The following is a 23,957-nucleotide window of genomic DNA, read 5'->3' as shown; positions in this document are numbered from 1 at the left end:
AGCAGACAAAGAAAAGAGTTTTAAAGAACACAAAGTTACATTCCAAATACCTGAGATGGAACACGGAGCAGGAGATGATACGCCTTTGCCTCAAAAGGATTTTATATTCCAAAATGATGGCATGGAGCATGACTTCAATCATAACGCTACAAGTAAGTTATATACAAAAACAATAACAATTTATGAAATACTGTTAGAATATATATCAGGAATAAAAAACAGTATCAAAACAATTTGAAGAATACGTTATTTTTTTGTGAATGTTGAATTGTATGCTATTATTTATAAGTGATAATTTTGATTTTAATTTTACCATGTACCCAATTCTTTTACTTGATTTTCCCCCGTCTGCCAAATTATTTTTCGTTTACCTTTAAGCATATCGTTTGTTTACTCTTCTGTAATTTTTTAAAATTTTTTATCATGGATTTGTCTTTTATTTCTTACAATACAGTATAGGGTTGTTAGTTGTTAATGTCTTACGCAAGGGGCCTCTAGTTACTTACATCACTCACCACTTTTTGTCGCTGTGGGAACTAGTAGTCGTCTGCTTGGCAATCTTACCGCTTCAACCTTTTCTTGATATCTCAATTGACATTTAAATATCTAAAAGGTCGAACCAAAATAAAAAAAAAAAAAAAAAATTTGTGACGTTACGGGCGATGTTCGTACATGTAAGCGTGACACAACGTCGCGAATATTTCGTAACGTTCAAACCAAAAATTCGACTGAAACGTTGTTTTTAAGCAAGTGCGACATTCTTGTAAGACTCCGCAAAATCGACGATGCTTTTTAACTACTTATTTAAAATTGATGTATTTTAGATTTTTGAAAAATGAAGAAAAATAACATTATAAAAAATCATAAAATTCTATCACTATAAGAGCACTGATAAGCAAACAATTGACGTAAATTTGAGTTGAGTTAGTTTTTACGTTAAAAAATGGTGGTGCGACAACCTTCAACCCTTTGAAAAATCGTCCATAAATTACCATATATCATTTTCCAGGATATTTGTCTTTAAATTCATAAAAATTAAGCAAATTAACATTGATGTAGTAAATACAAATACTAACCTTTTTCCATTTTAGACAAAAGTTTTTTGATTCTTAAATCTGTAATCCCATTTTTTTCCTCGTGGGACAGATTTGCCCTTGTAGTATGGAACGCTTTTCTTTCTATGATGTCATTATAACGTCATAAAAAATGCATACAAGACTGAATGAACCTTTCTGTTAAATAATGGAAAAAAACGTTTTTCAAAATATTAGATAGTTTAGACGAAAATCATAGTTTAGTGGTTACAATAAATGAAATATGTTACGCGGGACAGCCTAAAAATAGCCGTTTTTTAAAATGAAGCTTGTCGCATGCAGCATAAAACATAGTTTCAACAATTATTTTTTTTTCGTTTTTATTTTAAAAAACATTATTTTTTTAAATACGTACAATAGCAATGAATATGATATCACAAAATTATATATTTTGGACTTGCATCTTGCCAACTACGCCGATTTTCCAATGAGGTACGAACATCGCGCGTAACGTCTGTATAATCGTTTTTACTTATAGTTCTATATTTTTAAGGAGATGAATCCCTGATCAATTTATTTGAAAACAAAGATAGCAATGGACTGGGAGCTTTACAGGTAAATAATATGTTGATAACATGGATGCTTAAAAGGTCACTGAGACCCCAACCCCAAAACAGAATAAAAAAAACTAATGGGTTGCTCGTGTGCTCTTTTTTTCTCTGATTGATAGTTCTCGCATATGCAATCAACTAACATCTTCTTATTTATAAGAAACAACAAACAGGGCAATCTTCATTACAGAATGATATAAAATTGTAAAAAAAATTAGTCTAAATCGGCCTCTGTCTAGATAAGTTTTGTGGACTCAATAAAGACTACTAAAGAGCTGTACTTGAAATCAAAAATACAGTAGAAGTGTCCAGTCTATGCTCATGCTGAAGAACATTATGATAATACTAGTACTAGTTTTACAATGGTATATTTTATCCTTGCACATATTGTTGTGCTATCATGCAAATATTTAGATGTTATTCTCATTTTTATATGCATGTATGTCATTCAACTATTCATTGAATAAAGTCAAATTATAAAACAAATGTTTAGCATTTTAGTCTATCATAAAAACGTTTTTATGTTAGTTGTATTATACTTGATACTGCATTAAGCTAGTAACACAATCTAATTAGAATATACATGTAGATCTCTGACTTCGTTATACTACGTTATACTAGTACTACATCTCTGATTTCGGTATACTACGTTATACTACATCTCTGATTTCAGTATACCACGTTATACTCATATGTAGTATCACGTAGTATAACGAAATCTGAGATCTATATTTTAATTAGATTAGTTAATAACAAATCAGACTTGTACCTTTATTGATTTCAGTTGACAGAAGAAAAACTTGAAATAAATGAAACGGATAACAAAAAAGTATCTGCTGAAAAGGCCAATAGTTGCAAGGTTGGAATGAAAGATCTCTTCAAAACAGCAAAGAAAATAGCAAAAATGGAGGCAAAGGCACCTGAGAAGAAAAGAAAACTGAAAGAAATAGAATCGAAGAAGAAACGAAAAATTGAAGCCCGAGAGACTGAAAGGAAAAGAAAACTAGAAGAAAATGAATCAAAAAAGAAAATGATAATAGAGGCTCAGGAAACTAAGGAGAGAAAAACACGAGAAGAAAAGGAAATTAAGAAGAAAAGAAAGCTGGAAAAAAAGAAAGCTAAGTACCAGAAGAAATATGAAAAATGTGTATCTAAGGGAGAAGAATACGACTCAAAACAGAAAAGAAAAGAAGAAACAAAGTCATCACAGGAAAAACATATTTCGGAGGCTCAGCAATCTAAGCAGAAAAAGAAAATTTATCAAAATGAATCTAAAGAAAAGAAGAACCTAGAAACAAACAACAAAAAAGAGAAAGAAGAACATAAATCTATTCGCGAAAAACGTATAACTGAAATAAAGGAACGTAATTGCAAGGTAGTAAAGGAGAAAAAAGAACTGAAAGCTCAAGAATTCGCAGAGGACGAAAAGGTGAAAACAGGCCAAGCTGGAGTAAAAGTAACTAAGCTAAACGAAAAACTAAAATCAAAGGAATTTAAAGAGAAAATTATTACAGGTAATATTTATATACAAGACTGTGACATGCAGTATTTTATATTGTATTTTCGTAATTGACTTTGAATAACATTTTTGACAACTTGCTGCCAGTTATCACTATTTTCAAATCGTTAAAGCGCAACCTGGGAACAGTATATATTAATATATCTAACGTCAATATATATGTTCCCGGCTAATTTAAAATATTAAGGAACAATTTAGTGATGATTAAGAAAACACATGACTATGTTGCTGTTAATACTTATTTTCTGTATTTATTTTGTAGGTGAGGCAAAACCAATGAATAAACCTAAGCTGATGGATTTTGTCAGAAGTCTTGTTGGATTCATTCGGAACAGACATTAAAACTTTTATTCAAACCCTGCTCCAATCATATTTGTTGAACAGTAGCATATGTTTATTTGGTTTTTTTTTTATTTGAAAATTTATTTCTTTGCCTTTGTTTATTTATGATTTTTTGTTATTCCTATGAAATTTTTGTTTAAATAAAAAAGAGACATATAATTAAATCTTTTGCGTTTATAACAGATGAATTTGAGATAAACATTAACGAATGCTAAAGTATCTATACATGAGATGCTTTAATCGGCTCCAAGTCAAACTGATTTGGAGTTTAGGGGATCCACATTGTCATGATCTCATGTTTACCTTATTTTATATATACCTAGACTAGAGCTGAACTATTTGAATTGGCTTTTGTATGATGAAATTTAACTTGAAACCCCGACCTTCATTGTTTGATAATTGTTTTTAGATGCATGCTCTTTCGAGGCAACAATAGAAATACTTTTTTTTTGGCCTTTAAGAAATTTAAAAAAAAAGTTGCTTGTTTTCTTTATTAAAACCATGCCCCATTCCCACTATCATTTTCTGTGTTCTGAGTTCAATGGACCGTGAAAATTGGAGTAAAACTCTAATTTGGCATTAATTTGGCATTCAAATTAGAAAGATCATATCATAAGGAACATGTGTACTCAGTTTCAAGTTGATTGGACTTCTACTATATCAAAGACTACCTTGACCAAAAACTTTAACCTGAAGCGGGACGGACGAACGGACGGACGGGCGGATGCACAGACCAGAAAACATAATACTCATAAAATGGGACATAAAAATAGACAAGGAATAAGTGATTATATTGGCAAAAAAATATATGATTATGTGAATACTCGAACACCCCAATAAAGGCTATCTGTACTGTGTGAAAAAATGATATGTCTAGAAATTCTACATTTTATCCCAAAGGCATACTGGATATTTTACCAATGTAATGGCTTAAAAGTCGTAACAAACACTCACTAAACTGGTAAAGTTGTTTTTCTTTTATTCTATAGGAGAACAAATATTATTATTATTTGTCGATATAGGTATATAATGCATATTTCTACATTTGTATTTAATGCAATGGTAACAGTTTCTTTCCCCGCAATACTTTAAATAGTGCAGGAATAACGTAAGACCAGCCGCTCTGATATAAATGACATCTCAACGTTATTAGAATTTTTTGGCATGAAGGAAATGTAAGAAAGAGATGTCTGAATCGTGCAAGAAACAGATGTACAAAATAGTAAATTTACTATAAATAGAACCATATGAAATAGTCAATGTACGATATATAGCACCAGATGTAATTGTTTAGATTTAGACGATTTAGACGTTGAACAAAAGCCCATACCGCATAGTCAGCTACAAAAGGCCCCGAAATGACTATGTAAAACAATTCAAACGAAAAAACTAATGGCCTTATTTATTTTAAAAAATGAACGAAAAACAAATATGTAACTTATTTTCAGATGAATCGGAGTTCCTAAAGACACTTGTCTAAAACAAGAAGACAAAAGAAGCCAGAAGTGGTGTTCTCGTAGCTATCTTAGGATTAGGACGTGTCCTAAGTCTATCTTGTGACAAGTCTTTGTCCTAAGTCGTGTTCTCGAAGCTCTCTTAACTTGTGATATATCGCATTTTTCGTCCTAACTTTAGGACACCCAATAAGGTGTCTTAAGAGCATCCTATCTTCATCCTCGTGTGATAAAGTTTGGATTTCGCTTTTTGCTCATTATTTTACGTGAAAATGAACATGAAAAGAAACGCACAATCGGTTATTAACTCGTATATAAAGAAATTGTGCATGATTTTAAACTTTGAACTTCTTGTTCCACGATACGATTACACTACAAATTTAATTCTCATTTCAAAACAAATTGTTTTCCAGTTTAAATGACAATCCCTTTTGAGATAATTACATTGGTAATTATGCATTTAATTCTGTACATGTTATTATAAAATTCGTAAACAATTTTATTAAATAATTTTGTCATTAATAAATGTTTTATCAAAAAATTACTTTAATGATTTAAAATTTCGACTTAGGATATGTTTAGGACGTCCTAACATAAGATTCGTCTGAGATAGCTTCAAGAAACAACTTAAGAGTGTCCTAAGTTGATCATAAGTCCATCCTAAAATTAGTCTAGGATGTGTCTTATGACGAATCTTGGGATACTTTCGAGAACACCACCCCAGGTCTTTTAATTTTCACATTTAGTGTATTGATGATGTTCTTTCCGTTACCAATCCAAACTGTTCTGATTGGGTTCCATTAATATATCCTCCAGAACTAGAAAACATCCATGGTAATCTCAGTATCGATTTTAATTGATTATCAATCCCCCCACTTTAGTAGCAATTTACCTACTTTACCTGCATATGGGATATACATTTCCCAACTTATTCGGTATTCAGGAGTTTGCAGCTCCAACTCATACTTTACAAAACGTCACCAGTGTCTGAGTAGAATGTTGATGAACCCGGGGTATGTCAAAGAACGTCTCGTCCTTTTTCTATAAAAAGTTCATCGGAAGGTACCAAGACTTGTTGACAAATATTCTTTATCAACTTTACAAATAATACAAGTAAAGGCAACAGTAGTATACCGCTGTTCAAACTCATAAATCCATGGACAAAAAACAAAATCGGGTTATATAACAAACTAAAACTGAGGGAACACACCAAATATAAGAGGAGAACAACGACACAACACTACAATGTAACACACACAGAAACGGACCAAGCATCAGACAAAAGCCCACGAGAATAACAATATAACATCAAAACCAAATACATGAATTTGGGATAGACAAGTACCGTGACACGTCTTATCGCAATGTGAATTTACACTAAAAAAATAAGAGAAAACAAACGACGCAACGTTAAAATGTAACACACACAGAAACGAACTATAATATAACAATGGCCATATTCCTGACTTGGTACAGGACATTTTTAAAGGAAAAAATGGTGGGTTGAACCTGGTTTTGTGGCATGCCAAACCTCGCACTTTAATGGCAATGTTAAATATAACAAGACAAGACCATTTATAACAACTTAGGCACACGTATGGTGCTACAAGAGGATAACAATTATACATTCACAATTACATATATAATTATACATTTGCAAGCAAGACACACACTAAATAAATAAGTGATATCATACTATTGAATTGAAATATACCATACTTGGTTGTTTTCAATTTTCTTAATTGCACGTGGATACGAAGTTATTTTAATACTAAATTTTAACATGATATGAATTATGAAAATATTTGTATGCCCAATTTATAAGCATTATGTTTTCTGATCTGTGCGTGCATCTGTCCGTCCGTCCGTTCGTTCGTTCGTCCGTTTGTCCCGCTTCAGGTTAAAAGTTTTTGGTCAAGGTAGTTTTTGATGAAGTTGAAGTTCAATCAACTTGAAACTTAGTACACATGTTCCCTATGATATGATCTTTCTAATTTTAATGCCAAATAATAGTTTTGACCCCAATTACACAGTTCACTGAACATAGAACATGTTAGTGCGATTGGGGCATCCGTGCATTCTAGACACATTCGTAGGAAGGAGGCAAACCTTATATATTACTAATATGTGAATTAGGATGTTTATATGTGTGTTGGTTTGTAAAAAGTAAGCAGGTAAACAACCTGGCACAAAAAAATGCATATACATCTAATGACTTTCCGGCGCGATATTGAAAATCGAAATCTGGGATATATTGTTTGGTTCAGTTTCAAATTCAATAGCTTAATTTATAGACGAATATTTGATGTATACAGATCAAAGCCAATACCCCATAGTCAGCTATAAAAGGCCCCGAAATGACAAAAGTAAAACAATTCAAACGAAAAAAAAATAACGGCCAAATTTATGTCAAAAAAAAAAATGAACGAAAAACAAATATGTAACACATCAACAAACGACAACATCTGAATTACAGGCGCCTAGCTGACTTGGGTCAGGCACATACAAGCAGAAATACCCCTTAACCTGCATATTATGAGAGTTGTACAACATAAGACCGAACTATAAAAATCAGTTTAAAAAGGGCAGATGGATACAAATAGAAATACTATAAAGAGTGGAAGTGGCCGGGTACTAAGAATAAGACTAAGAATATTTTATTATTCCAATCAAGGGCCCTTGATGGGCAGCATAACATGTACACATAGAACAATACATCATGATTTGTAACAGAAAAACATTTTTATATAATAAAATGAAACATTAAAAAAAAAAGGTCAGACAGGTGTTATTATCTTCATTCTATAAAAATCAAATACATTTAGTTCCAGGCAGGATCAGAACCATAAAATCATTACAATACTTGTATTAATATATATCCCAATAACAAAAAGACACTAAGTACAGATCTGAGAGTACTCGCAGTTACTGACAGCTAGTTCAAAGCCACTAACATCTTATAAAAAAACATGCATCCAAGACCTTAGTTTGTATCAACCAAATGTTATGAAACTTATACATAATGCGTATTACCACAAAACGCAGATAAAGTTTAAAGTTTCAATGGCATTATTTTGGTCATCCTCAGAGTTATGCATCATTCAGACAAATGGAAAAATAGCTATTTTTTTCGTTTCCGTTCTCTTACTTTAGTGTGTTTCAACAAAATGCTATGAAACTAATTCACAATCCTAATTACCACAAAATACAGATCAAGTTTGAAATTTGCACGGGGGTTCACTTTTTATGCCCCTTTAAAAATATGCGGAATTTATTTTCGTTCTCTAACTTAAGTTAACCTCTACAAAAGTTTATGAAACTTATATACACAATACTTATAACCAAAAAACTCAATAACAATGTCGGATTCCACCATACAAAATAATCTTGGATTATGTGAAGGTCAGGATTATACTGTGCAATCACAATAAAAGGTAGGACAGTAGTGAATATTTGGACAGGATTTTTCTTCCGCTAATTGAAAAACATCATCTCGAGAAAACGCGGTCGATATTTAAGAAAATTTTAAAAATCATTGTTCCAATTAAACGTGGCGGCGACTCATGATTCAAGTTAAATGTTTTCTAAAATTAAATGGAAAGTTTACAAGATAAAAAAGATTTTCGAATGTAGTTGAAACTGATTTGGAATCAATTCAACTGCTTGTCTTATTATTACATGTTATGACTATATTTCGGATTTAGCGGGGGACAAACTTTCCGACATGGATTCCACAATTAGTCACGCCCTGCATCGGAAATCTCTAGGCTCTTCTGTACGTCATACGATAAATAATCTTACACCATATTGTCAACATAAATTTATGATCGATAAAACGAGGGAAATGTCACTTATGTTTGTCAAAGCAAGTTAAATTGGTTTGTAAATAAACGTGAAAATGACAGCCGATTTGCCAGGCATTTCTTACATGGCCTTGTACATAATTTCTATGCACTTAGTAAACAGTAACACGAGGGTCGGATCAAATCATTGGAAGCTAAACGTTGATGAAGGAAAGGTAGTGCAAGCATCAGACGAAGTGTCGGACTCGCAAAATCAGGATGATTTAATGAATATTCTCACAGATAAAGTATATGAAAATGGCGAGTGGAAGATAGAGAAACGAAAGAAGTGCTCTAAATGTGATCAAAATAAAAATGACGAGAAGATGAAACAAGACCAGAAGGAGTAAGTTTGTGGGTCAACTTGACATTGTTTTGAAGATTTTTTATTGCATGGACATACATAGTACCTGCCAACTTTTCTTAATCTCCAGGGGAGTTTTAAGCACAAGAAGAATGTCATAAGTGTTTTAAATCTACTACTGTTTGAATGAGTAAATGTATGTACAAATGTATGTACGTGTGTACATGTACATGTATGTGCTGTTTAGTTTTAGTTTTAACTCATTTGAATGCTTTGGAAACACAACAGCCACATTTTAATGTGTCCGCCATACCTCCACACCCTCCAATATACCTTGTAAAGACGTATTGACTATTGTCCATACTTTTAAAGTACAAAAAATGTATTTATATATTCCATTTTTAGAGGTTGATTATAAAAAAAATAATACCAGACTCTGTATGTTCTTCTTCTTCCTGGTACGGGAAAGACTCTGGTGCCTGAGTGTGGAATATCCCGGAACTGTGGCGCTATGTACATGCAAATGGAGTTCAAAAAATTTATTACAAAATAAAATATTTGCTACAGTTCCATTGCAATTTAAAATAACACTAGTTGTAACTTAATGTTAAACATATTCACATTATGTACAGTGGCTTAAATGCAATAACTAATTAGCCAGACAGGATCCTTCAAATGTTAAGGCGGAGATACCACCTTTGAGGGATTCTAGGGAGGGTGACATGCAGATTGCTTCTGGGAGACTGTTTCAGACAGCAATAGTGCTTGAAAAAAAAGCTGACTTAAAAAAGTCTTTATTTGTATATATATGTTTAAATATATGTTGTCCTCTAGTACGCCTGTCACATTGAATCAGGACGTCATTAGTGACTTCGACTAATCTTATAAATCAAAACAAGTTTAGCTTTTGTTCTGCGGGATTGCAAGTTTTCCCATTTTAGTTTGTTTAAGATACCAGTGACAGCTCATTTATACATGTAATAGTCATTAAATACATATCTTGCTGCCTTGCGTTGTGTCTGCTTGTAGTCAGCTTTGGTGCTGTGTTTTTATAGGGATCTCCGTTTGTATTTCCTTTACAATTTCTTCACAAAAACACAATTAGAACTAATTGTTCATCAAAGAAATAATCAGCAATTACATTGTAACAACGTTTTAACCTTCTTAAATGTTTAAATTAACCCTTATTCGTGATATCTGATTTCCTTGTTTTTACATGTATTTCAAATTAAACTTATATTTTTATCATTTTAACGATGGTAGAAATTAATCTCCCATTTAGATATTCATTCTTGTCTGTTTTATTTTTTTTCAGTTTGTTTAGAGCAAGATGTCAAACATCCATTTTAAAAAGTAATAGAATATTGCATTAGATAAAACACATTCATGATAAATTTATAATCATGATAATGCCCATTCAAATTGTATAGCAAGTAAAAACATAAAAAAATTATTAAATACAGCATAATACATTTACAAGTGATACTTACCATTTACATGTACATGTACAGTCTGTACATCTAAATACTAAATATAAATTGAATTTATTTTATTTCCCCCCAAAAAATGGTTGGTGTACGCTTATCTATACAAAGTATGGACAAAATTTGTCCTATGGCCGTTACCATGGTAACATCTCTTCAAGGTATGGTTTATACAACTTATGGAGATCATGGCAGTTATACGACTGCAAAAAATTTGAGTTTGTATAATTCTATCTTATTGCCAACAACCCCCCTTTTCCAGACTTTTAACTTAAGTTTAAGTTAATGGATCTCTATGAAATATTACCAGAAGGTTCAATTCCACAAAAGGAAAGTTGGGCTTTTTTTTTTAGGGAATTGCCCCAAATGATAATGATAAGAAAAATTTGTAGGGACCAAAATTTGGGGGGATTTTTTTCAATAAATTTTTGGCTTATTTCCCTGAAAATTTTCAATTATAAGGTGGCTCTAATTTCTTCCTCCGTCTTGGATTTTGGAGTAGCAGGTAAAAATTGTTCTAGATCTTTAATGAAGTGTGCAAATTTCCAGAGTAATAAACATGTACAATATACATGTACATTTAATGTTCCTGCAGGATGTTTTACTGTGGTATGTTTTCTTGACGTCTAAATTTGTTATTCCATGTAGGTCTGGTTTATGTTGAACCACTAGTACTAATAGTAGGTCAATGACATTTGTATTAACATTGGCACATCTCATTTCCATGGAGATTATTTGGCCCGCCCCCTCAGTCATGGTCTATTGACTTTGAAACTTTTGCTTATTTTTCAAGTATTAGTTGTGTTAAGGTCAGTTTAAGAGGAACTGTTAGTAATAGGTCAATAGTAATTGATATGCAGTTGCATATGCATGTAGAACATCTCATTTTAGGAAGAATATTTTGTCCTTAGCCTTAAGTCATGGTCTATTGACTTTGAAACTTTTGCTTTGTATTAGTTTGTGATAAAGTCAGTAGTAAGATTAACTGCTAATACTAAGTATGTCATATATGGTATGCAAATGTATTGGGATTTGCCAGTTTCATTTCAATGGAGATTATATAACCCCACACTCTTATCCTGGTTCATTGACTTTGAAACTTTTTTAGTTAACATGTTAATGTTATGTTTAGATATGTATAAATTTTATCATATGTGATATTGACCAGCCAGTACACACTATTGTATACTTATTGACTGGGTATGAGTGAAATAGTAAGTTTATTGTTACTGAGGTGCAACTATTGCCCTGAGGCTTAAACTATTGCCCTGAGGCTTAGCCGAGGGCAATAGTTGTATCCGATGGGACAATACACGTACTATACCACGAATATCCAGTCAGTAAGTGTTTTATTATACCAAAAGAGACATCAGACAATCAATGTCGGGGCTAAATCAAATATCGTACAAAATTAGCCAATCCCGTAGCTGCATTTAAAATTCTGCGAAATGTGATAACGCTTGCGGTCAAATAGTTTCACTGAGGTCTAATAGTTTCACTGAGGTCTAATAGTTGGAAACTTATAATTGACTGGTCCAATAGTTCAAAGCTTGCAATTTGAAAAATAGTGAAAATATGGTGTACTTATTTCACATAGACTGTAGAAAATGATGACTGAGGTACATGTAAAATGATTTAATTAACAAGTTTTAAAACAGAAATTTTGAAATACAGATTTATTAATATCACACCTCTTTTAATCAATTAACATACCAAGATATTGTCCTTGACATGCTTGAAGAGCACTGCTTGATTTGAAAACATAATTTGTGACCTGATATAATGTTATACTTACAGGAAATTAAATGAACGGTCAAAAGAGAAACAGAAACCTTCAATAACCTGTGGTAAACCTGTTAATACGACACAGTACGATCACTTACGTGGTATAGCCAATCGGAATGATCATGGACATATCCCAGAACCAGAAGTGGCACTTATATTTAAAAAGAAAGGAAGCAGAAATTCAGAAGTAGATATGAATACTTTGGAAGAAAAGTTAAAGAAAAATTTAAAAGAGGTTAGTAAGTTTTTTCACATATTTACTTGAGTGAATATTTACTATATGGCCTAGTTAAAAGTAAAACAAAATCATGAGAATCATGGTAATAAGGGGGTGTCATTGGGGGGTTCCGATCCTGGATCCCCCTTATTGTTTTGTCAGATTCCCGTATCCCGATTACACTATGTACATAAGCAATTCTCATTTTTTGGTCATTTCCTGGGTCCTGCTAGACCTCATTTCCCGTTTTCCGACACAATAATTTGACTTTCACGTGTCATGCTTACAAAAAATCGGCAATCCCACGTCATGCTTAGACCCCAATGAGACCCACTAATAACTGTGTCAGGTATACATGTAACATTATTGTGAATATTGCACAGAGTGGATAGCATTTTGTTTCCAAACTTAAAATTTCACTGAAATAGCAGTGGACTACGATGAATAACAACTTCATGACCTAGTCAATATTTCATGGTTATGAACATGTACATTTAACTCTGCCAAATTCTTTATGTGCCTGTTAGACAGGAGACTGTAGTTTTGATTTTGTCATTGGATCAAGCGTGTGATTTGTTTTGTTATAAATAGGGCTGTTAGCGGGGCCCTTTCTATCTGACTAACTGGTATGGGTTTTTCTTGTAAGTATGTAAGTAAATTTTATTTAATGAATGGCTATTATTTATTTTGAATTTATTGAACCATAAAATTAATTTTTGACTCGTCACATTGAATAATCTGCGTAGTGGATTATGTAAAATGTGAAGAGTCAAAAATTAATTTTATGGGTCAATAAATTCAAAATAAATTATTGCCATTCATTATAAATAAATTTTCTATCAAAAATAAGGCTCAAAGAACTTTTTATATTACTTAAATTAACAAAAACAATGTACGTACACACATGTTGGTGTATGAATACACAACGTCAGAGTGGGCGTGTCGCCATAAAAATTGACAACATTGAAAATAAAACTAATGCTTTTAACCAATCAGAAGACAGTAAATACACCAAATTTATTTATTTAGAGTTGGGCATGGAAATTACATGTATAATAAGATTGAGAATGGAAATTACATCCTAACATGTATAATATAAAAAAAGAAGATGTGGTATGAATAACCACATTTGACAGAATAAGCATATAAATAAAACACACACATAATATAATAGCTAAGCACCATGCATAGATCATAGCAAGCAAGCTAAAAAATAAAAGAAAAGCACATTTCCTTTAACTGGCACAAATAATTGAAATAAAAACAAACAATAACCAGAACACTGAGGACTAGAAGACTTCAGCTGTGTGACAGCAAAGTTATTGTCTACATGAGCTACAGATGCAATTTTCTGAAGAATACCGTGTTGAAATAAAATGTGTGAATTGTTCCAAAGTTAAGAGGAGACGTGCAGCATCAAAACTAAAGCTCCTTTTTGTCATACTTTGTAGTTCACATTTAGATCTAAAATTATATGAGTTATATATACCTGGACTGAATTTTGGCACAATACATGTACTTTTAGTGAGAAATCACTGATCTATAAAGTAGGTGAATATATATATATACAGATACAGGACTGAGGGAGCCAAATAATCTGCATGGAAATGAGATGTGCCAATGCTTATACATACATACCAATTAACATAACCTAAAAATGTAGATTTTTATTAGTTCATACAAGGGAGACAATTTATTTCTGTTTATATTTTTATTAGTTCATACAAGGGAGACAATTTATGTCTGTTTATATTTTTCAGAAACCCAACTCCCTGTCAGTTTACAACCAAATTGGTAATTTCTGGAGGATTAAAGGCAACACACAGGAATCTATTGAATGTTTCAGAAAAGCTCTATCCATTTTACCAAACAATGCAGAAGTTCTCTTAAATCTAGCAAGAGTTCTTTTTAATCTACAATATTTAGATGATGCTATATTTCTTACCAGACGTTCTCTTGTTATGCAGCCAACCAATCAAAATTCATGGCTTCAACATTTTACACTAGGCGAAATATTGAAAGCCTATGGACACAATCAGGAGGCAGCATTGCATTTCAGGCATGCGATAGACCTAAATCCAGGATTTCAACCAGCTATTGCTAATTTACGTGAAATGGAAGGAACTCCTAGTCCTTCTGTTACACAATATACATTGTTTATTATTTTGCTGCTGGTTTTAGGGGTATTATTTGGGGTAATTACTTCTATTGAAGCCAATTTTGATGATTCATCAGAAGTGAAAACTCAGCGACATTTTAACAGAGCTATGGCAATGAGATCAATTAAACTTGGAATTAATCCAAAATTAATTCGTATGAGAAAATTAAACTGTTGATTGCTTAATAACTGCAATAATGTTATGTCCACCTGTATCCCCTTAACCACAGTGATATTAAAAGATCAGCGTTATTGTTTTTGTTTTATTCTCACCTGCCACGAAAGTCATAGGAAAGAGGACATAGGGATTGCTTTTCCAGTTATTGCTACAGCATCAAAATTGTTTAGTTTTCTGCTTAAGCTACTTTGAATTCAGAAATTATTGCGTGCATTTATTATTGGCATTTTTGTGATTTGAGTCTTAAATGCAATTTTAATTTTTGCAATATTGAGAAAAACCCTGTTTATTTCATGTACAAAATTTCAAAATACAAGTTTACATTATTGAGATTATAACCCTGTTGCATTTTTCACAATAGTAAAAACATTGTAACAATTTTTGAATTTACAGTAGTGTGATAGATCATTTGTATTTCATATAATCATGATTAGGTTGCACTACTTTCAGTGCATATCAGTTTGACGACTTTTTTTGCCCCTTCCCCAGTGCCCCCAGGTCATGGTCCAGTGACTGAATGAATTTGAAATTTCCAATGTTAAGGTCATGAAGTTTTTTGCTTAAGTTAATTAGTTTGATATGATCTACTCTTGATAGCTTAATGATATTTGGTATGATATCCCAATAATATCAATACATATATAAGTTTGACGACTAATTTGAGGCCCAGGATAATAGGTCATTATCCATTGTATTAGAGTTTGAATTAATTACTGATTTTCAATGTTCAGTTATTTGCTCGTCAGTTTGATATGAACTCCTTGTGATCAGTACCTAAAACGATCAAACCTAACCTAACAAAAAAGATGACTCAGCACGATTTGATAGTATTTTAAACCATTGAATTCACTTACAATAGGTATACTCAATATATCATAAAAATGCTTATTGAAGTAGCAACAAAAGTTATGTTTTGTATAGTAAGCAATGATCCGGGCCAAGGATTACTTGGCGCCAACATACAGAAAATTGCAGAACTTTCCAAAGAAAAAACCTATGACCAAGCACAAATTGATCGAGTTTTGAACCCTTGAATCCCCTAATAATAGATATACCCTATTTAAGGTAAAAAACTAACAGACTTAGCAACAACAGTTACATTTGTGTAAAAAGCAATGATCCGGGTTATGGATTACTGGGCGCGGACATACCGAAAATGGCAGAACTTACCAAAGAAAAAAACATGACCAATCACGATATCATCAAGTTTAGAAATAAAGGCAACAATAGTATACTGCTGTTCGAAATACATAAATCGATCGAGAAAAAACAATCCTGGTCACACACTTAAACTGAGCACGCATCAAATACAAGAGGATAACTACGATACAACAGAAACACAACATTAAAATGTAACAGACACAAAAACGAACTACAATATGACAATGACCATTTTCCTGAACATTTAAGAAAAATGGTGGGTAGAACCTGGTTTTGTGGCATGCCAAACCTCACGCTTAGAACACTGGAATCCCTTAATAACAGGTAAATCCTACATTTTTATAAGGTTCTAAGATCCTACATATTTAAAAAAGCAAATAGAATGGGCAATAAAAGTTAACGCTTGTATATAGAGCACCAATCTGGTTTAAGTATAACTGAGCGCAAACACGGCAGAACTTAAAGAAAAAACAACACATGACCAAGCACGATTTGAACAAGTTTTGAACCCTTTAATCCCCCCAAAATAGATATATCCTATATAACCGTAGACAGAAATAGACTGAACAACACAAGTTACGTATTGTATAGAGAGCAATTATCCGGGTGAAAGATGACTGAGCGCCAACATACAGAAAACAGCAGAAATGGCCAAATAAATGATCGAGTTTTTAACATTAGAATCCCATAATAACAGGTTTTTCTGTATATTCTAAATCAGATATCCGAATTTGATTAAAATCGGTGATTATGGAATATGACCATAGGCGGATCCAGGGGGGGGGGGGGGCACCCCCTTTCGTGGTGAAAATTTGGTTGATTATATAGGGAATCATTGAAGCATGACTGGAGCGGGCCCTCCCTTAGGTCAGTCAGCCCCCCCCCCCCCCCCTTAGGAAAAGTTCTGGATCCGCCACTGATGACAGCTAGTGCCCTTTTAAGGAATGAAAAGCTAAAATGGGTGTTTTATTTAAGGTACAAATAAAGTGGCAGTTATTTCAAGTTCAACTTTACCTTATTATGAATTGTGCTGAAAACTCAACAAAACAATAATCGCATATAAGAGCGCACTGTTACTGAAAGTTTGATAGTACAAAAACAGATACTTTTGATCTGAACAACATGACAAAAAGTCCTCGTGTTATAAATTTAGCAGTTTCCCTCCTTTCCTTCATTGCTGTTATTTTCAATAAAAAGGCTTTTACTGAAGGACGCCTCCGGGTGCGAGAATTTCTCGCTACATTGAAGACCTGTTGGTGACCTTCTGCTGTTGTTTTTTTCTATGGTCGGGTTGTTGTCTCTGGCACATTCCCCATTTCCATTCTCAATTTTATTTGTTATCACTATCTTCATACATTCATTTGATGAAGACGATGAAGTGACAATAAAATTAAACGTGCTTAGAGGAGTTATGTCATCTGTAACATCTTTAATAACACATTTTCCCGCGTAAAGAGTTTAAATATGAACAACATGTACATGCATTTTGACAGTTCAAACAGGTTACAAGTAATCAAACACCGATTAAACGATGCATTTCTTTTCTACTTTTTTAACAGGGTCAGTAAACACTTATTAAACGATGCATTTCTTTTCTACTTTTTTAACAGGGTCAGTCAACACTTATTGAACGATGTATTTGTTTCTAATCTTGTAACGTTTAGTAAACGATAACAAACGGCACACAACGTTTACATAGTTTTGGTAAGAAAGAAATGCACTTTTATTTTATATACTTTTTTTTATTGAAAAAAAAAGCTTTCACCACGGGTTCTACATGAACCTAAGGATGTTCTTTCAGACCGGAACCTGGGTTAGTGGTTCTATTTTATTAGTTTTATAAACGTTTTTTTTTTAAAAATAAAACCTCATCAGAGCTTGCGTTTGTATGTTTCGTGTTATGCTGAATAAAATACATTTTATCTATTTATTTCTTTTGAAGTTTAGGGTGCATTTCTTTCTTACCAAAATTTTGTAAACGTTGTGTGCCGTTTTTTATCGTTTACTAAACGTTACAAGAGTAGAAACAAATACATCGTTTAAAAAGTGTTTACTGTTTAAACTTTCAATAATATTGCATATGTTGTTGGTAAACTTATTACAGACTTATTACAAAAGTTTAAACCAATACATCGTTAAATCAGGCTGAAGTTAGAAAGAAATGTAGCGTTTGTACTAACAAACGATGAACGACAAACTCTAGACGCATTTTTAGCGAGTGCATAGTTTGTCATAGTTTAGGTAAACTTTGCAAGCGTATGTTAGAAACAAATGATCAAAACATGTGCACGCTTAGCCGTTTGCTTCGTTTGTGTTAGACAGAAATGCATCCTTAGATAATATTTAATAAACCTGCACAGGAAACAACTATTATACGCAGAGTAAAGAAATGTGCAAATCTTAATTGATATTCATTTTGGCACTAAGTTTATGAAAACATACGACCAGCAGCAGCGAATCCAGCCATTTTAAAGGGAGGGGGTGGGTATTCCCAACCCCCCCCCCCAAAAAAAAGGGGGGAGGTGTTCCAAGTATATGTCCTCATTCAAACGCATTGATCGTCCAAATTTTTGTGTCACAATTTTTATTTATAAACATTTCTGTGATGTTCATTTAATCATCAATCGAATCACAGACGTCATGGACTCACCTACTTAATATTACAGATATAAAATTCTCCTTTATTGTCAAGATAAAATATATAAGGTGTCAAATTCAAGTAATAAGCAAACAATATATCACTCTAATGCTTTGAAATTCTTATCACAAGCAAACAAATTTAGATTAATAACAAAAGTATCAGGTGTTCTGCGTATCTATTTTTGAATGACCATTCCTTGTACAAGTATCGACATTGATCTTTTGAATTCATGGTCCAGTTCTTCGCGTATATATAAATCAAAATCAAGGTATATGTTTTAAACCAGGCCTAGAGCAAGTTGAATATTCTACTTACATTTATAAAATGAATACATTTACGTTGAGTTATGTTATATCAACGTTTATTATTCTGTGTTTTGGAATTCCAGTCTTAAATACTGATAAAGGTAAACTCATTATTCTTTTAAACCTTTTAATTTATATTATTATTACACATTGATTGATATTTTACCATGATTATTTTCTGAAAAGAATGAACTAAGTTACCGGTCAAAGTATTATAAAAAGTGAGAGGTTTAGCTAGCTTTTTACCAGTTTTAATTCGCAATTTTCTACATAAGAATATGTCTGTATCAAGTCAGGAAAATGACAGTTGTTATCCATTGGTTTGATGTGTTTGAGCTTTTTATTTTGTCATTTAATTAGGGACTTTCCAATTTGAATTTTCCTCGGAGTTCATTTTTTTTTGTGAAATTACCTTTGAAAGGGACACAAGCTGTCAAATTCATGTTCACCGAATCAACTCAAATTCTTATATTTGATTTATAACATACGTAACGTAACGTAAATCCAAATAACAAAAACTCTGAAATAAAGAGTTAGGAAAGCATGAACTCGATAATAATTATCAAAATTTCTTGTGTATTTTAGTCTAATCTAATTAACTATCGATATGACCTTTTAATAGTGCCGATAAGTTGATATAAACATATATTAGGGGTTTGCAATATCACAAACTAGTCAAAACTTTTACTAAATTTTATTATCGGTACAAGGACACCATTCGTATATATAAATTAATTCAACATACAGACATCTTATGCGTTTAGGTAATTCACACCCAATTTCTTATGGTATTTTATTCTTTACAAAGAGCAAAAATGTCGGCATTCACCTCAAAATCTAGCAAAGCCTTTAAACAGACTTATTAAAAAGGGATACAGTAACGATACTGTTGTCAGGCCATTAAAGATTGCATATTTTGGCTTTGATATTGATTCACTATTAGACTCTTTGCTTTGGATATAAACACATTTACTAGTATTCTAAAACCAGTTGTTAGAATGATACGGATTATGTTCTTCTCATATACTTTATGATGGTTTTATACTAAACCCCTAACCGGAGGGATTGTACTTGATATTCATATGATGAAGACATAATCTTTCAATCAGTTTAATTGAGGTCTGGAGCTGGTATGTCAGTAGCTGCGAGTATTCCTTTGTTTACCAATGTATCATTGTCATTTTGATAAATTTATTTTGTTACCTATTCTGATATCGGACTCGAATTTCTTTTGAACTGAATTTTACTGTGCGTATTGTTGTTTGTTTGTTTTTTACTACTTTAGCTAGAGGTATAGGGGAACATGTTTTAACCCGCCACATTAACGCGTCGGTCCTATTGCCTTTGTTAGTCTTGTATGATTTTTTATTTTAGTTTCTTGTGTATAACTCGGAGTTTAGTATTGATAAAAAAAGTGTATGTTATTATAAAAGGAGGTCGCGTTTGTTCGGTTCAGAAGTAACTGTTTTTGTTCAGTAAAAGTGCGATTTTATATGCAAATATTTTATTGTTGTAATTTCAGGAATAGGTATAGTTTTGTATGAAATGACTGCTACTTCATTTTTTTTAAACATATCTTGATATTGCAGAATCAAATAGAAATGGGGTATAAATAAAGGGTTTTATTCCGTTAGCTAAAACCATGGTGTTCTTATTATATTCTTTATGTCATAGTTGTTTGATCATTGCTTCAACCTTAATTTTGACTTGATTATATATTATTTCTGTTTGCTTTGGGATGGTGCAAATTCAAGTAAAAATAATCAAACTCAATGCGAATTTCATTCAAGTGAGAGGTTAAACTAGCTATACTGTTAATGACGTCTTTACACTAAATCCATTGGATGTTGGATGTGTACAGATAGATAGTTTAGTCTTAGATGCATGATTTTTTTATTAGTTGTTAGTGGCTTTGAACTAGCTGTCAGATAACTGCGAGTACTCTCAGATCTGTTCATTGTGTCTTTTTGTGTCGGGATGTATAAGTACCGGGCCACGTCAACTTGTATTTTTGTCCATCTGATGAGTTAAGCCTTTTTCAACTGTTCTTATGTTGTACTGTTATACCACTGTTCCAGGTTAGGGGGAGGGTTGGGATCCCGCTAACATGTTCAACCCCTCCACATTATTTATGTATGTGTCTGTCCCAAGTCAGGAGCCTGTAATTCAGTGGTTGTCGTTTGTTTATATGTTACATATTTGTTTTTCGTTCACTTTTTTTTTTACATAAATAAGGCCGTTAGTTTTCTCGTTTGAATTGTTTTACATTGTCTTATCGGGGCCTTTTATAGCTGACTATGCTGTATTGGCTTTGCTCATTGTTGAAGGCCGTACGGTGACCTGTAGTTGTTAATGTCTGTGTCATTTGGTCTTTTGTGGATAGTTTTCTCATTGGCAATCATACCACATCTTCTTTTTTATATAAACCATTGATCTACCAATTCGGTGGAATATTTTTTTTCACAAAGACTCTATGATTTTGAATTTCCAAAAGCTTGAGTAAAAATTGGTGATATGTGATATCTTTTCATATCCTCTCAGCTACAGTAAAAAAGTTTAAAAAAATTCTATATTTTTTTTGTATCAGTTTTGTTATATAATATTATGTTGGCATGATGAAACTAATTCAAAAAATAAGTTCATCTTTTTAAGAAATGATATTCTTTTTTGATATAATGACCGTTCCAGTTGAGATACATAGTTCCCCCATCTGGATATCGTCAGGTACATTCTTACTATCACAACAGACCTGTTAGTCACATAAGAAAAAAAAAATTGTTCTATGCTTTTGTTCAAAAGCAAACTTCGTTTTTCGTAGTTGTCGTTTTTTTTTCTCTTGTTTCCTTTTCTCGTTGCAATGTTTTTTCCTATATTTACAGCAATTCAAATTGCAACAGAACTTGTTTCTCGTGGAAAGGCAGAACGTCTTGTAACAGCAGGGAAGTGCTTTACGTGGTGTATCAGCAGAGTCAAATTTGACCCAACTGGTGAAATATGTACCCAAGTTTGTAACACGTTAGTAAAACATTTTGTTATCTCCATAATACTGTAAACCAACTAATTTTCGCGACTTTCGCGTGTAAAAAAATATCGCGAAGTTAAATCGTCGCGAATATGTAAAACTTGGATCTTTCCGTATTTAACAACATCAAGTTAATTAGAAAACCGCGAAATTAAATTGCCGCGAAATGGACTCGAAAGGGCTAAACGCGAAATAAAGTATCCGCGAAAATAAGTTGGTTTACAGTATATTGTTTAAGTCATATATTCAATTTCTTTATAAATAAGTAGAACGATAATGATTTTTTTATTTTAAAAACTTAGGACTGATAATATAATGATCATTCTTTAAATGTGTAATATATTACAGACCATTTTTGGAACTTTCAGTATGTTCAAATATTTGAACAATTAAGAATTGGAAAACATACCTCTAATTATAAATAAATAAATTAAAAAAAAAATGAATCTTCATATTAAAACGAATTGATGCCAAAAGTAAAATCACAAAAAACTGAACTCCGAGGAAAATTCAAAACGGAAAGTCCATAAAATCAGTTGCCCAAACACATCACACGAATTATATGTCAAAACATTCTCTACACATACATTAGTGGATATACAGTTAAGACATCAAACTGATAAATGCCTCATGCAATGATGTTATTAAAAAAAATTAAAAAAATGAAGTATAATAATTACATGAATTATGCTGAAGGCCAAAAATGTTGAGGATCAGATTCAATACCTTTAAAGATATCTATAATTACACTTGGTAAAATTGCAACATGTACACGAAAAATACACTTTTTATCAGTATCGTTGCACAAATACTTATGTATAATTGTCCTTTAAAGATCTTGTTTCTTTCTTTTTCCTTCCACTATAATATTGTGTTTTATCGAAGATTGAACCTAAATGAACACTGTACATGATCTTTTTATTTCCAGACAGTTTCCAACGACTGTAAGTCCAACCACAACTGGTATTCCAACTTCATCTACGATTTCAACTACAACGGCTATTCCAACTACATCAACTATTTCATCTACAACGGCTATTCCAACTAAAATGGCTATTACAACTCCAACGGCTACTCCCTCGACAACTTTGATTCTAACAGCAACTTTAAATCAAATCAATTCTGTGAAAACAACCATTAATCAGGAAACATCAACGAATGCAATTGCAACACATGTTATCCATATTGACAGTGTGGTTGGGAAATGAACGAAAATCATAACAATTTTATGTTTTATTCCTTGCATACGGAAGACAGCACCAATGTTGGTATCTCAAATGTCCAAAAAGGAATCATGAACATTATTTATGTCAGTAACTTATTTGTTCGCTAAGTGATTCAAATTCATCTTTGATTTTGAAATTACAAATACCAATTACTATTCAATTAATAATCTATAGAATCAAGTTCGATACAACATTTTCTTCGGAAATGTGCGTTTTAGGAAATAACAGTTGTGCTACTTGATTGACATTGTCGTCCAATTTGTTTTGACAGGTTATACTGACCTTTTTCCATATACCTTGTTAGTCACCCCGAATGAATGCCGGGTGAATTTTTGCTTTATCTCAGTATTTTAGTATTTATTTTCTCAATTTAATTTTGATCAAGTCTTTTCTAGGAGTTTACTTGACAATGTTGATTAGCATGAAATCGATCCCAAAATGTTGATGTGCAGTAACACTTTTAGATTTTTTATCGACCGAAGTTACCATTGAAACTGCAAAAAATGAAAAAAAGATCTATTTCCCATGTTTTTTTTAACCAACCGAATAAAAGCGTATGGAAATGTTACCTATTATATATAAATGTGGTGCAGACTATCTTTAAAATTTAAACATGGCTGTAATAGAAATGGAAACGAGGAAAAAAAACTCCGGAGAAAAACCTTCAAGTAGTA

At 32.3% G+C, this 23,957-nt stretch overlaps 2 protein-coding genes across 2 annotated transcripts; both read left to right on the top strand.

Moving 5' to 3' along the window:
• The first annotated feature begins 8,729 nt into the window (after positions 1-8,729).
• On the top strand, positions 8,730-15,002 carry LOC143055881 (uncharacterized). Its single transcript, XM_076228932.1, has 3 exons — positions 8,730-9,148; positions 12,388-12,610; positions 14,353-15,002. The coding sequence occupies exons 1-3, from the start codon at positions 8,859-8,861 to the stop codon at positions 14,926-14,928; spliced, it is 1,089 nt and encodes a 362-aa protein (XP_076085047.1). The 5' UTR covers positions 8,730-8,858; the 3' UTR covers positions 14,929-15,002.
• Positions 15,003-19,026: 4,024 nt separating this feature from the next.
• On the top strand, positions 19,027-23,424 carry LOC143056227 (uncharacterized). Its single transcript, XM_076229309.1, has 3 exons — positions 19,027-19,136; positions 21,915-22,050; positions 22,986-23,424. The coding sequence occupies exons 1-3, from the start codon at positions 19,055-19,057 to the stop codon at positions 23,263-23,265; spliced, it is 498 nt and encodes a 165-aa protein (XP_076085424.1). The 5' UTR covers positions 19,027-19,054; the 3' UTR covers positions 23,266-23,424.
• Positions 23,425-23,957: the final 533 nt, after the last annotated feature.

Source organism: Mytilus galloprovincialis, chromosome 13 (genome assembly GCF_965363235.1).
Source record: "Mytilus galloprovincialis chromosome 13, xbMytGall1.hap1.1, whole genome shotgun sequence".
Classification (NCBI taxonomy): Eukaryota; Metazoa; Mollusca; class Bivalvia; order Mytilida; family Mytilidae; genus Mytilus; species Mytilus galloprovincialis.
The sequence above is the reverse complement of the archived record's forward strand: the minus strand, read 5'-3'. Positions and strand labels throughout refer to the sequence as shown.